A 14,650-nucleotide genomic window follows, 5' to 3' on the forward strand; every position below is an offset into this window, starting at 1 on the left:
CTAACCAATAAATTTTAAAAAAAAGTAATTGTAAAAGGAGAAAATGTGATTACACTAAAATGATGCTAAACATTGTTGAAGTCACTTCCCTCCAAGACTAGATCAACTAGAGGGAAAGAGCAATTCTCTACTTTCTTGCAATTTATAAGTCTATCTTGCAAGGGATCCAATTAACCTTGCACTAAATCCCAGCTGACCTTAATGGGATCTTAAATTGGTATATAAGGTGTGTTTTTCTGTAGATATTAGATGTGATCTAAGGTCTTATACAAGATTACAACATAAAACAGGACCTGCCTCTTAATAACCTTTTTTAAGTGACAGGGCAATCAGGAGAGAAGACTTCTCTAATATGCCATTGATGTGATGCTACAATGCAAAAGCCAGAGAGGGGGTCACTTATAAGTTTTCAGATTGGTGCTTTGATAACAAATCATGCAGCATAAAAAACCAAGACTCGATGGCTCACCAAAACTCAAATTTTATTTAACTGAAAAATGAATTGACATAAGGGATTGGGGTGTCTATTAAAGGCCTCAACCAAAAACAAATTTACAAAAAAACCAAAAGAAACATGAAAAGAAATAAACCTATCATTATTAACTAAAAGGACTTAATTAAACATAACAATAAAAACCATATTTACCAAATAACTTATTCCCTAAGATAATAATATATATTTACCTATTTTCTCTTGGTGTACTAATTACAACTGACAAGTAATAAAGTTCGAACCTTCCTAATTTGAAAATTAGCAAATTAAAAGTTTCCCCATTAATTAACATTGTTGCACCTCAAATGGACACTGTAATTCCAATTAATGACAAACAATTTAGATATAGTTGTGTTGGACATTTTGGCCAACACCTGTGCCCAATGCCTGTACTTAATGTACACACAGATAGTATCATAAAGCATCAATCTAATGGAGTAGACATAAAAGTAAGAACAGAGATCAAAATAAAAATATGTGTGCATGCATATATGTGATATATTGACTTGTACAAAGGTACATATAAGCATGCATTTCTACATGGTAGCTCTATGACCACATATTCCATAGTAAATATAAAATAAACCTGCATCTTGTTCATGAGCTTCCTAATAATTAAAATAACAATAAGTCTTAAAGAAAATGGTAAGATGCAAGGTTTAAAATCTCATTCTGAATCTGTCCTCAGCCAAAATGAAATTATTTTGTGATAGTTCAATTCGTGCCAACATATAGTGTTGGTCACAGATAGGAAAGACGAGTAAGAAGCAGAGGAAGAGGAACAAGAGTAGGAGATGAGGAAGCTTACCTAGAGTGGAGTGATATTACCAACATTTGACATGCTAGAGAAATGTGTCTCGCAACATGTGAGCAAGCGTTGGGTGGAAACTAAGATTCTGACACAAAGGAGAGGTGTCGCACAAAGGAGCCAGCATGAAGATTCTTGCATCACCAATGTGAAGGAGAAGTAGCCAACATGGAACTTCTTGTGATGTAACAAAGGAACTATCATAGGTTCTCATATGAGTTCTTAATTAGGAGCTTAACAAACTATTTGGAAAAGTGAGAGCTTCTTGCAGAAGACACCAACAAAGGAAGCATCTCATAACGAATCAAAGGTAGGCATTAGGTTGCACTTGCATATTAACGATTTTACAGCTTCTCATGTGACAGTCAACTGGCATATCTTGACGATGTCAGCAGGCATATTTTGAGATTTTAATCACAGGTGCTAAATTAAAAAAAAAAAATAGATGATATTGTTTTGAATAGTAAGTACCTGTCTACTGATCTTTATAGTTCTCTCTGACATATCTCTTCCATCAACAACTTGCAAACAAAGAGGGTAGACTTCTACATTAAACTTCTTATTAGTGTAACCCTCAGATATTACTTTTCTAGGTAATTCTGGTCCCCCATGGTACCTATTACGATAATAAAAAAGCAATATTACTAAATAAAAAAGCAAAATAAAATTTTAACGCATAATGGCATATATTAAAACTAACCCATCTAACATTAAATTGTAAAACAAGTTTGCAATAAGCTATCAACATGAACATATAGAACTGATATTAATACATTAAGAACCAGTGTTATGGATAACCATAGTAGCTATTGGGACAATGGAAGAGTAACTTATAACATGGTAAACCATGGTATGACAAGCTTGCATACTCACCCGAGATGTACCAAAGTAAATTGTAATTTGTACTCAAGTATGAAAATTGAAAGCCGCGTCATCGTCATTATATCTAAATGCTTAGAGATCCTTTTCTATTCCTTATGGAGGTCTAGTAAATTTAAAACGTCTAACATAGCCTGAAAACAAATATCTAATCCTACTTACCCTAACGTTGAGAGCAATATCTTGAATATGAAATTAACTTCAATTAAAGTATTTGGTAACAAAAGCTAGTTTTTCACGTGAGGATATTTGAGAAATAAAAGATAAATATGTTTAAGTGATGTAACAGGAAATGTTTAAAATTAGGAGCCAAATGCAGTAGACTCCTAAAGTTGAAGAACAATCAACATATGCAGCCGATGAAATTTTGACAACTTCTGTAAAGTGTAATCTGATGATCATTTAACTAATGAGAACAATGGGTCAAGCAATAATCTAAAATACCTCTATGGAGATTGACTAGGAGTACATGCATAAGGCTTCTGTGAATGTGGGATCTCAGAGACATATATGTATACATTATGTGATCAACAAGAAATGTCTAGTTGCATGAAGATGCAGATTGCTCTTTGACGCTAGTTTACAAGCAAAAAATGCAAAATGTAATCTTGCCAGACGTTGGTTCACAGATGGCAGTGAGCAAAAGTAGTTTTTCACAGAAAGGAACAAGCAAAAATGTAAAACTACCATTCCAGAAGCTTCTTCCAAACTTCTTGTGGCACTAAAATGTAATCTTGCCCCTCCTGCAAGCCTTCTTTAAGATCCAGTTCATTGCTTTGTGTTGATGCTTCATTCAATACAAGACAAGAATTATCAATCTCTCCAGGTCTAAAAGGAATGCTAATAACGCTCTGACTGGAATTGACATCAGAATGATCTAAACCAACATATTGTTGCCATTCCATCCACCATCTGCAAAAGCAAGCCATATGTTGGTCCTCTAAGACACCAGCCAAGTAGTAAATCCATAAATAATAATTATATAAGGAATATAATTTCATTAATACCAACTTTGAATTTACCCTATAGAGGTGTAAATGTGTAATTTTGTTATTAAGACTTAGAACTTTGGATGGTTGGCTATATGCAAGCCAGTATCTGCAAGATCAGCCAAGGGCCCATCTTGGGCTGTGTCCAGTATCAATCAGAATTCAGAAACACAACTTTTATTTATAATTCTTAATAGACAGTGTACAATCCACAATTCACACTACCATTGAAAGGGTTATAAATGAACAAGATGTTTGTAAACAAGTTTGACACTCAACTTGATAAAAGCTCTTGCATGCTTGTTTGATATATAAAAGAAAATTAAACAAACAAGCTTGAATGCTAGTGAGCTCATCTTGTTGACATTCATAATCAAAGTTTGTCCACAATTCATAAACAAAAATATATTTATTAACTTATCTAATTTCCCATTATGATATTATCTTTTTTTTCTTTTTTAATCAAATACATAATGTGTTCTAAATGGCGGCCGAGGCGGCTGCCTAGGCGGGAGGCAGGCATCAACTACACCACCTTTACTTGAGGTGGTGCTTTAGGCAGTAATTCACCTCCTTCCGTCACCGCCGCGCTAGGAACCGTCATCACCGCTGGAGCCGTTTCGCCACCGCGACATGTCAGGACGCGTCGCCTGGCGCGACAAGGAGTCCAAATGCGTCGCACGAGACTGGACATGTAGTCCGAGCCCGACGACAGGCCCAAAAGTGTTGCTCGAGCCCGACAACAAGCCCGGACTCGTCGCGCAAGCCCGACAGCACCTCTAGGCGCATCCCGCGAGCCCAACGACGGGCCCAAAAGCGTCGCTCAAGCCCAACAACAAGCCAAACACATTGCACGGTTCCAGCGATGCGTCCGAACTCGTCGCACGATCCCGAAGATGAGTCGGACTCGTCTCCGGGTCAAAAAAGAGTGCGTAAGTAAGTTGTAAATTAGAGTTTAATTAAATAACTTTAAGTTAATAATTTTAATCAACTACTAGCTATGATTGGGATAATTTAAATAGACTTAATTAAATCCTAATAAAATTATCCCATTAATTTAATATATATAAAGGGCAGTCCGGTGCACGAATCTCCCGCTATGCAGTGTCCCGGGGAAAGATCCATTGTACACAGCCTTACTCTGTTTTTTGCAAGAGGTTGCTTCCAGGATTCGAACACGTGACCTTTTGATCACAAAGCAACAACTTTACCGTTGCACTATATATATATATATATTAAAAAATTATATTTTTTATTTTTAAATATTTAAATTAAATTTTTTAAGTAATATATTTTGTTAAAACTAAATATTATAAAGAATAATGATCATTTTTAATATTATGTAAAAAATAGTAAACAAATTCTACTGCCTAGGCCGCCAAAGCAATAGGCGGTCACTAACTGCCCTACAATCGTTTGCCACCATTTACAACACTATTCTTAAGAACTATATAATTTCACATTATTTATAATATATTAAAAATGAGAAAATAATCAAGTTTACTTATTGGATCATCCTTTTCAGTAAATTTAAAGTAGAATAATGTCTCCAATTGACCTCGGTAATGAGGGCTCGAGCTCCGGTTGAGCTCTAATAAAAGTTTTAATAATAAAGCTTGAACAAGTTCAGTAAGACAAATGAACAATCTTGAAGCTTGACTTGGTTCGCTTTAAGCCTTACCCATATAGCATAAGATTCATATTAGTCATACCATCATTTTAAGTATTTGTAAATGGAAAAAGCTCAGTAATAGTCATCCAAAAAATGAAAATGGGAGAATATGCTGGACCAGAAGGTTGAATAAAGAAAAGATCCAAAATCAGGGGGAAATGGCACCGTCCTATTCAAAACCTATAAAATAAGTTCAAAGCCCAGGTAAAAGGCAGCACAAGCTATCAGACATTAAAAGTGTGATAAATTAGGTTGGATTGGTCAACAAGGACTATAAATGGCATTCCATCAGAAAATGAAAAAAAGCGAGAATGTAGATGTTCACCTTTGGGAAACGAGGTAGTTCAGATCACCTTCCTTGATACTGGCTTCGGAGGTTCTCAATAGTTTTTTGATAGTCTCTTTCTCTTCTTCAGGGGTGCAGGGTAAGCAGCTAGCCACCGAGAAGAAACCGTCGGAATTAGGAATCGTCATGTCGGTGGGCGACGCAGAGTTAGTTGAGCAATGAATCGGAAGAAGAATGAGAAGAAAAGGGATCTGAAACCCTAAACTACAAGAAATCTAAATTCGCCGCGCTGGGGAAAAGGCGAGGAGGAGGTTCGCGAAGATTATGAAAAAGGGAGAGAGCGATCCGAAATCAAGCTCCCCCCTTTTTCTGTTCAACGATCCGCGGTGAGATGTGATGTGCGGAAATGAAACTACACCCGAGTTCCAGAAATATAGCGATCCTTGCCGAGATGTTACAGTCGAACCCTGCAACACTTTCCTTCCGGGGAACAACCTAGCATTAGCGCAATAGTTTAATGGATATATTCATTGAATATTTATTATAGTTTTAACACTGGCTAACAACCTAGCACAACCTTCCTCCTTTATCCGGGCAATGGAAGTCACATAAATTTATTTTTCACACAAGCCCTTTCTAAAATTAAGGCAATATTTGAACCACAGCTAAATCTTCACAAAGTGTAACTTAGGTAAACAACACTTATTTTTACAGAACAATTTTTGGTCCCTATTGAGATGAGCTTGTGTAGTGACAAAATATAGTGCAATGTTATACCCATGAGCCTTGCCCATGTCATAATTACTCTTAATTACTCTCAATCAAGCTTGCCTTTAAAATCTCTTAATTACTCTTTACGAAAGAGAAAACACCTATTTCTTCCATCATAATAAGAAAAATATTGGGTTGTACTCAACCAACCCAAAGGATCTCTAATGTGTGTGAATCATGCATATGTTTTCGTTCTTATTTAGCATGCATTTACTGCATTATTTAGGTTAACTTCTAGCTTTGACATCGATTTTTGTCTTTTTAGTTCAGATGACTACTCTTTGTGATTTATGTTGATAGGACGTTAAAATCTTGGCATTAGAGCATATTTGGAGACAAAAAGCCAAAGGAGCATCCATTGTAGCATGATCCACGGCTAGACTGTGATACATTCCACGACCATGGATAATCTAGGGAGTTAGATGGCTCATTGGAACATCACCCGAAGCAGCAGGAAGAACCACGACCAGGTCGAGGTCGTGTTGCCACGGTCGTGGTCCATCTTGGATTTTTGACGAGACCATCACAGTACGATTCCAAACCAGCCTGTGGTGCCTGCCACAGTCATGGATTGCTAGGTGTTGCTGGTGGCACCCCTCTGAATTTTAGGAAATTTTATAATATTTTAAAGGCTATAAAGGCAACCAGGGGGCATCGGCTTGAGGATGAAAGGGTTCTTGTGACAAAAGACCCTAAAAGGAGAGATGTTTTCCAAGAGATTCAAGGAGCCTAGAGATTTCAGCCATCGAAGAGCGCGTGGAGATCATCCAAAGACGTCAATGACATCTACAACCGAGTTCTTTCTACACTTTGATCTTAGTTTTCCATTTTAGAATGCTTTCTTTAATGTTTATGGTTTGTTTCTCAATCGTGATGGAGTAGTTTCCGTAATTCTAGGATTAGAGAGTAACCCGATGTTAAGTTGACAATTGGCGTTTCTGATTTCTCTCTTTTATTGAATGATATGTTTGATTCTTGATTTAGTTTTAGCATGCTTCATTATTGATGTATTAGCATCCATACATTAGAATATAATAGGAAAAAGGGGAAGGACTGAGGGGTGACCTTTAATCTCGGATCTATAGAAGACTTGAGAGTTTGACAAAAGTAGTTCAAACTCTCTCAAAGATAATATTGGTTGTCACATAACTTAATGGGTCTATCGTGATTCGAGTGTCATGAGAATAGGGGTTGTGTTGGGGTAGATAAATCGATATATTTCGAGACGAAACATCACTTACCTTAGGATAACTACCAAGCATCATCTAACATTGAGGTGAGAGAGGGATGAAGGATTAAGTATCCATTAGATGAGCTAATACGAGATTAATCACAACACACAACGATTGGTATTTAAAGAATTAAATCTCAATTAAGTGATCTAATACTTTAAGCATTAAGGGGGGTTTAAACTAAATGGATATGGATTAAATGTGTAGATCCATTAACCCGGTTCATTAACAATAATGGGCTTAATGTGGATGGTCCATGTAAAATGGGCCTTGATATATATAAGGAAGAAGTTTGATTTGATTTGGGCATCTTGAATCTTGGAATCAAGAGCTTCTTTTTCCTCCTCTTCCCCATTGAGAAGGTCTAAGACTATTGCCATGTAGAAGACATTTGCTGCGCTTGCAAGATTCTCTACGGTGACAAGCAAGGACCAATGACAATTGCGATGGATTCAAGTCAGCCCATTATTAGCCATTGTTTCAATTTCAGTTTTTGCCTTATAATTGATGATAGCTAGATCTTGTAGATGATGCATCCTTTAGTTTGTTTTCGATGTATCATTATTGTTTTCAAGGGAAATCACAATAAACTGTCAACGGTCATCATGGTGAAATCAAAACCTAGGATTGTCTCAAGAAGTGATTTTCTCACAGCTTTTCATTTCGTTTTCTTAGCTTGCTTTGCTTTCATAATAATTATCTCATTTCGATTCATCTAGATAGCCTCCCTTTGCACATAAACTAGTAGTTAACACCACATAGCTAGAGGATGATAATTTTACTACTTGACGACGACCACATACTTGCGGTTAGCACGCATCAACCTGGACTAAAACCCAACCCACAACAAAGTCAACTTTTGAGGCAACTTCTTCACCTACTTGCACAGTCCAGATATAAGACAAGAGGTACAAAGTTGGTGATGATGATAGGTATGATTAGTGCTACTACCTCACCAAACATCTCCCTACAAGTCTAAAAGATTTTAAACAAGTTGCAATATATAACTCTAAGAGAGTTACCTAATGAACTCTATCCCTATGCATGATTTATCATGCAAACTTGACTTTGAGATGATAATTGTTGGATCCACCACATTACTAAATGAACTCCTTAGAACATGATACACTAAATAAGAAAGCCAAAGAACTACAAAAACTCCTCGAGTCATCCCTACTTTATTGACACTTAAGAAGGATGTCTTTTGGAGAATATTCATCGGCAATTGTACCATCAACAAGATCACCATTAAATAATTTTCTCATAGGAAGACAACATGCTTGATTAGTGGGAGCTCAGTGCTTCTCTAAGATTGACTTGCGTAAGAATTATGATATGCGATGAGTGGAAGACTACTTTTAAAATAATAGATGGATGAATTGTATGAACCGTTGGTCATGTCCTTTGGATGTCCTTTGAGTTTTCAAACTTTCGTACTATTCTTATGAGGTAATGAAACAACTTATCCTCATAGTCTACTTTGATAAGATACTGATTTACAATAAAATGCACATCCACCTAGAACAAATTTGCTTCATCTTTGAGACCCTTACAATTGAAAAGCTGTTTGTCAATTTAAAGAAGTGCTCCTTATGATTTCAAAATCTCTTGGGTTTATCATCTTTGTAGAGGTCATTTTGAAAGACATGTAGAAAACTAGAGAAATTCAATAATGACCCAAACCTTTTACACTTTAGGGGGCTTAAAGCTTTCACAACTTTGTGATTTTCTCTAGACACTTTATTAAGGATTTTAGCACCATTATATATCCCATAAGGGGAGTTTTCTTGGAATAAATCTACCTCCACAACCTTTATGAAGAATTGAAGATTATGGAAAGGATGATTAAGGCCTTGTCTTTAGACATCCTATCCTCTCCAAACCTTTCAAGGTGCCCTATAATACATATGGGATAAGAATAAGAGGAACTCTGAGCTAAGAATGTCATATAATTGTTTTTTTTTAGCAAACTCAACAAAATATGACAATGTTATTCTCTCTAACCCTTCCAAGGTGTCCTACAATACATCTGGGTAAGAACAAGAGGAACCCTGGGCAAAGAATGTCGTATAATTGCATTTTTTTTAAGCAAAATAACACAACAAAATATGATAATGTTATTTTGACAGAGAATAAAGAATTTTAACTTTCATCAAGGCCCTTAGTCATTGGCGCTACTATCTATTGCCTAATGAATACATCTTACACTGAGACCATAAAGCACTAAATTTCAGCCAATTCCAAAAGAAGCTAAATGTTAAATATATTAAGTGTACTAGGCGGATTAGAATTTCTTCAGGGAATGCACCTTTATTATAAATCATTAGCCCAGTGTGAACAACAAATTGGTTGATGCTTGTGTGTAACAGCCATATTTCACACAATGATGGGAACGACTATGATTTGGTTGACTTTGTGATTGGAGACATTTGGAATGCCCATGTATGACATCACATAGAGAGTTTTAGAGACTTCCTTATTTTGGAGACGCATATAAACAACATTGCATTTAGAGGTACTTAGTCCATTGACAACATTTTTGACCATCAATAATGCTTGAATAACCAAGAAAAAGCTTGGATGTCTTCCCTACGAGTTACTTGAATAAATAGAGAAACAACAATTGAATCCATCTAAAGAAGCACCCTCATTCATCACTCGACACTATAAATCTTTTTGTGAGGTGTCACAAACCATGATCTCCCCACTTGACAGAGTGAGTTCTTTTTTATGTGGAGAATAATACTGACCAATAATAAAATTTGAATTTTAAATTGAGTTTTTTTAGTAATTAGAGTTATCTATTAATATATCCATTTTAATAGTCAATTAATGATGATTATAGTATTTCCTAATTGTTTAGTTGTTTTTAGATTTTCATAAGATCAAATAGTCCATCAATGATGATTATTGTATGACCTAATTGTTTTGTTGTTTTTTAATTTTTATAGGATCGATTCTATAAAATAGGCTCATATCCAATGTAAAATTAAGTTTTGATTGACAAGAATCCTACTGAACTTCCACTTGCTATTATTTGATGGACTTCCACTTACCAAACATCCAGTCAATCTTAATCTATCGAAATATCCTTCATTACCAATACTTGTTGGGCTTTTCCTTTATCAAGACCTATTGTACAACTGTCAATAGTTGTTGAACTTTTCCTCGGCAACCACCTAATATAACTCAACCTTGACCTACTTGACACATCATATAACTTAACACATTGTTCTAACGTAAACGCCTGAGTCAAACACATACCTTTGACTAAGCATTTATGAAGGAAACTGTCTAAGGTTTGTGTTCGTCTTAGTTACATTTATGTATTTGCCAAAACTTTCAAATCAACCAATCAACCAAAGAGTCTTCAATTCACATACTTACAATAAAAAAAAAATAAATCCATGGTTTAAAATCTCAAGCTGTATCGATTTATGACTGAAACGATATGATTTTGATACTATATCATACCGATATGGTTTCGATATTTTTTAAATATAAATATATTAGTTAAAGATAAAAATTTAAATTTAAATATTAAAAACATAAAAAATAAAAATAAAATATTTTTTAAAAAAGAATAATAAATCATTGTGTCTCTATATAGTAAATAAAGGATCGCCCGATGCACGAAACTCCCATTAATGCAGGATTCTAAAGAAGAATTTATTGTACGTATTCTTACCCTATTTTACAAGAGGCTATTTTGAGATTTGAATCCATAACCTTCAAGTCCCATGGCAACAACTCTATCGTTGTGCCAAGACTCCCTTTCTGTATCTATAGAATAAATAAATTTTTTATTATATATTTTTGAAATTAAAATAAATAAATAAAATATATATTAAATTATGGAGTAATTTTATTAGGCTTTGAAGAATCTTATTTAGATTATCCTATTTACAATTGAGAGTTGATTGACCTTGTAATTTTTTTTCCTTTTATAAGCATCGCGCGGGCATCCCCGTACCTTTGCACCCCCAATTACTATATCATGCAATTAATATAAAAGGAAATAATTTGATTTTGTCTCTTTTACTGATTTATTAAATGACAGAATTTGTTGGCACAATCATGTGATCGGGCTCGATCATGGGTTTTGACATTGAGATAAAAAATTTAAATTATGATTGCTTTATGACATTGAGAAATAGCCTCTTGAAAAAAGCAGGGTAAGATTGCGTACAATAGATCCTTCTCCGGGATCTCGTATGGCGAGAGCTTCGTGCACCGGGCTGCCCTTTTTTTTATGCAATCTAACATGTATGAATTCATGGGAATTTGGTTAAATGCACAAGGAAACTTGGTGTGGCCAAGGTTGAATATTGACTTGATGACATGAGGTCCATTGAAAATCAGGTAAGGATGCCAACGGACCACATGACAATGAGTACGATGCATCTGAGTGTTAAGTAACCTGACATGGGATGACCTTGTAGAAGGTAAAATCTTAAGTAACTTGAGAGACTTGTAACCCAGGAGAGGAAGGTCATTCTCAACTTAGGCGAAAACTCAACCATTAGGAGTCGTGGTCAATTGAAGAATAGGATTGAGTCAACTGGAGGTTGAGTCAACTAGGCAATCATCTAATCAACTAAACTAAAGTCGAATAATGGCATGATCCAGTCCACCAATGACTTAGCTAAAAAGTTGGGGGTAGTTGTTGACCTAACAAAGCTGAGTAACAATGGCTCACTGATCTGAGCTATATAGAAACATAGTCAATTGACGGTGGAAGCCACTCAACTAAGGTAAGCTATATAGAAAATCAATAAACTGATGGTGGAAATCGCTCGACTCAGGTAGTTGTTGGTAGGTTGAAACTTGTAGCAATCAGAAAACCAATCAACTAATGGTTGATCCTGTCAAGTGATCTTAGACAAAATAAGAGAACAGAAATTGAAGTTGAAGATGATTGAATGATATAAAAAAGGACCACGGAAGACATTGGAAGCCTAGTTTGTTCCTTATCTTGCAAAGAAGATTATAAAAGGTTTTGCCACCACAAAAGAAAATCCAAGGAGAAAGCTAGCGAACTCTAGAAAGTGACTTTTTGTCTGGTCAATCACTCATGGTCCTAACAAGTAGTGAAGTCGCTATTAGAGGACTAACTGCCAATGAATCAATGATCAGATTGAACATCTATCCACCAAAGCTCAAGGTTGAATTCCATATGTGGAAACACTCAATAAAGGCATTTTTCAAATGGATTTCAATATAACTCTGATTATTCAAAATGGTTTTGAAGTGTTAAGGGATGCTGACAACAAGATCATGGATGGAAAAAGATGGAGAAAGAAGCAAGGGAACGAGTGCACAAAAAATCAAAAAATGGAGCATCATTTTCTTAGTGTGTTTCCCACACATAAGATCCATCACATTTGAACTTACAATTCCACCAAGGAGCTTACGAAGTAACTAGAGAGGCAAAGTTAGCTAACCGTGACCTCCTAGAGATCAGAAATCAATAGATTTAAAATGAAAGGAGAAACCATGATCAAACTACATTCAAGGTGTAAGAAGCCCATTAATGCCTTGTTGAACACTAGATAAACAATGTCAAATTCGGATACTCTTTAAGTATCTTGAACGGTTTGCCAAGGATACCTTAATGGACTTTAGGTAGACATTTTCTACATATCAAGGAACCTTGAGGTAAGCACACTAGAAGATTTGCTTTCTACAATGAAATCGCATGAATCTAAATGTGAAGGAATGGTGGAAGAAGAAAATCCTAGAAAAGAGAAGTAGCTCTTATGGTAAGCAAGAAGGGGAAGGATAAGAAGAAGAGAAGTCTTATTCCAAAATCTTCATTAAAATCTTTCTTTAGCAAATAGTCATGAAGAGGGCTACATGGTAAGACAAGTAGGATCATAACTCCTCATTGAAGGAAGAGGAGGAAATTAAGAATAGAACCTTCCTAGCCCTCCCTGTCAACAATGATGGAGTACTCTCAACACCATCTGAGAAAGAAAACAATAGCTCAAGTCAAGGGGATATAAAGAATTTATCAGTTAAGTGAGGTGAAGATCTAATTATTAGATGTAATTTCTAGTTTAATAGATCATTATGCCTAAGAGAAATAATGTGCATCTCAAAAAATTTGTAGGGATTTTAAAACAAGGACTACAAGACTACTTTATAATAATAAATTGCTTTATTTAGAAGTAGAGAACAAGGGGTTGAAGAAATAAATAAATAGCTTAAGGACAACCCTAGAAAGTTTTGTCATAGGCTATAAATCCTTGAACATGATAATAAGTAGCCAAAGAGTAAATTTTAGCAAGAATAGATTAGGATACAAAGAATCTAAGAATGAAAAGAAAACATTGTCTGATTGCTAGGGGCAATATAAGACAAAGAAGATACATAGGAAATGGATACCTAAAGAGTACTCAGTAAATTTGATCAGGTCTTACAAAATCTTATCTAGTATACTTGACTTAATACTTTGCTAGATAACAAAGCAAAGTTAGTAATATCTTATTTACATTTCAGTTAAAAAACACAGGTTGAACTTGATTTGAGGAACATAAATATTAAATGAGATGTTAGGAGGATGTTATTGATTCACAATGTTGTGATGCATTTTAATGAACCATAAGTATCTAAGATGGTAATCATTGACCAACTATGGGGAAGATTAATGCATTGATAAATGTATTGATAGTATGCATTTGGCTTTTAGGACATACTTAAAAAATTTATTTCGAAAATATAAATTCATGTTTAAAAACTTAAGGTGGGTTATGATTTTCAAAATTTAGATCTCAAAACAAAGACTTGGGACTTAATAATTATTGAAACTTCTGATTGATTTTCATGTTTGTACAAAATTTAAAAATTATGATGAATTTTCATGAAAAATTATCGTGTTAGAAACACTTACAAACATGATTGCAAAATTGTGCAGAAAGTTCAACAATGAACTTTTTAGGCTGATTTTGATCATGTTGACTTGTTTATTCGTTTTAGATATGTTTGGAGGATTAGGAATACAACTTAATGACTTCATAAGTTTATATTGTGCAACATTGTAATCTTTGTTAGGGGGGAAAAGAGGAAAAGTTTAAGTTAGAGCATCATTCTCTTCTTAGAAAATTCTTAAGTCTATGGAAGCTAGTTTAGGTCTCAATTTATTTTGTAATTTTCCTAAATTAAATATATTATCAAACATTAAAAAGAGGATTATTGGTGCAATCATACTGTAAGTGATTAAGTTTGATCATGAATTTTGATCTTTGGGCAAAAGGTTTAAGTTAATAATTGTTTTTATTGAATGTGTGCATGAAGTTGTGTAGAAACTTGATTGAATACGTTCAGAGATTTGCCATGCAAAGGTTAGAGATTGACTTGGTGACTTGTGGTACACAAGAGATAGGGACCACAAGATGCGGATATTGAGGTTCAACGGCAAGTTATATAGGTGAAAAGTGAAGGAGAATACATGGATCGAACTGAGGGCTCAATGCATCAGAGGGTCAAGTAACCTGACGGAAGACAATTTTCGTGAAATG

The 14,650-nt window shown here is 35.0% G+C and overlaps 1 protein-coding gene across 1 annotated transcript in view; it reads right to left on the reverse strand.

The window, feature by feature from the left end:
• LOC121981433 (ubiquitin carboxyl-terminal hydrolase 9-like) overlaps nucleotides 1-5,545 on the reverse strand; it is a 35,617-nt gene extending 30,072 nt beyond the window's left edge. The window contains exons 1-3 of the mRNA XM_042533948.1: nucleotides 5,167-5,545; nucleotides 2,868-3,092; nucleotides 1,773-1,917 (exon numbers count right to left, since the gene is read on the reverse strand). Of these exons, the coding sequence (XP_042389882.1) occupies nucleotides 1,773-1,917; nucleotides 2,868-3,092; nucleotides 5,167-5,315 (519 nt within the window). The 5' untranslated portion in view covers nucleotides 5,316-5,545. The remainder of the gene's footprint in view (nucleotides 1-1,772; nucleotides 1,918-2,867; nucleotides 3,093-5,166) is intronic.
• Between the last annotated feature and the right edge of the window lie 9,105 nt (nucleotides 5,546-14,650).

The sequence above is a fragment of the Zingiber officinale genome, chromosome 5A (genome assembly GCF_018446385.1).
Source record: "Zingiber officinale cultivar Zhangliang chromosome 5A, Zo_v1.1, whole genome shotgun sequence".
NCBI lineage: Eukaryota > Viridiplantae > Streptophyta > Magnoliopsida > Zingiberales > Zingiberaceae > Zingiber > Zingiber officinale.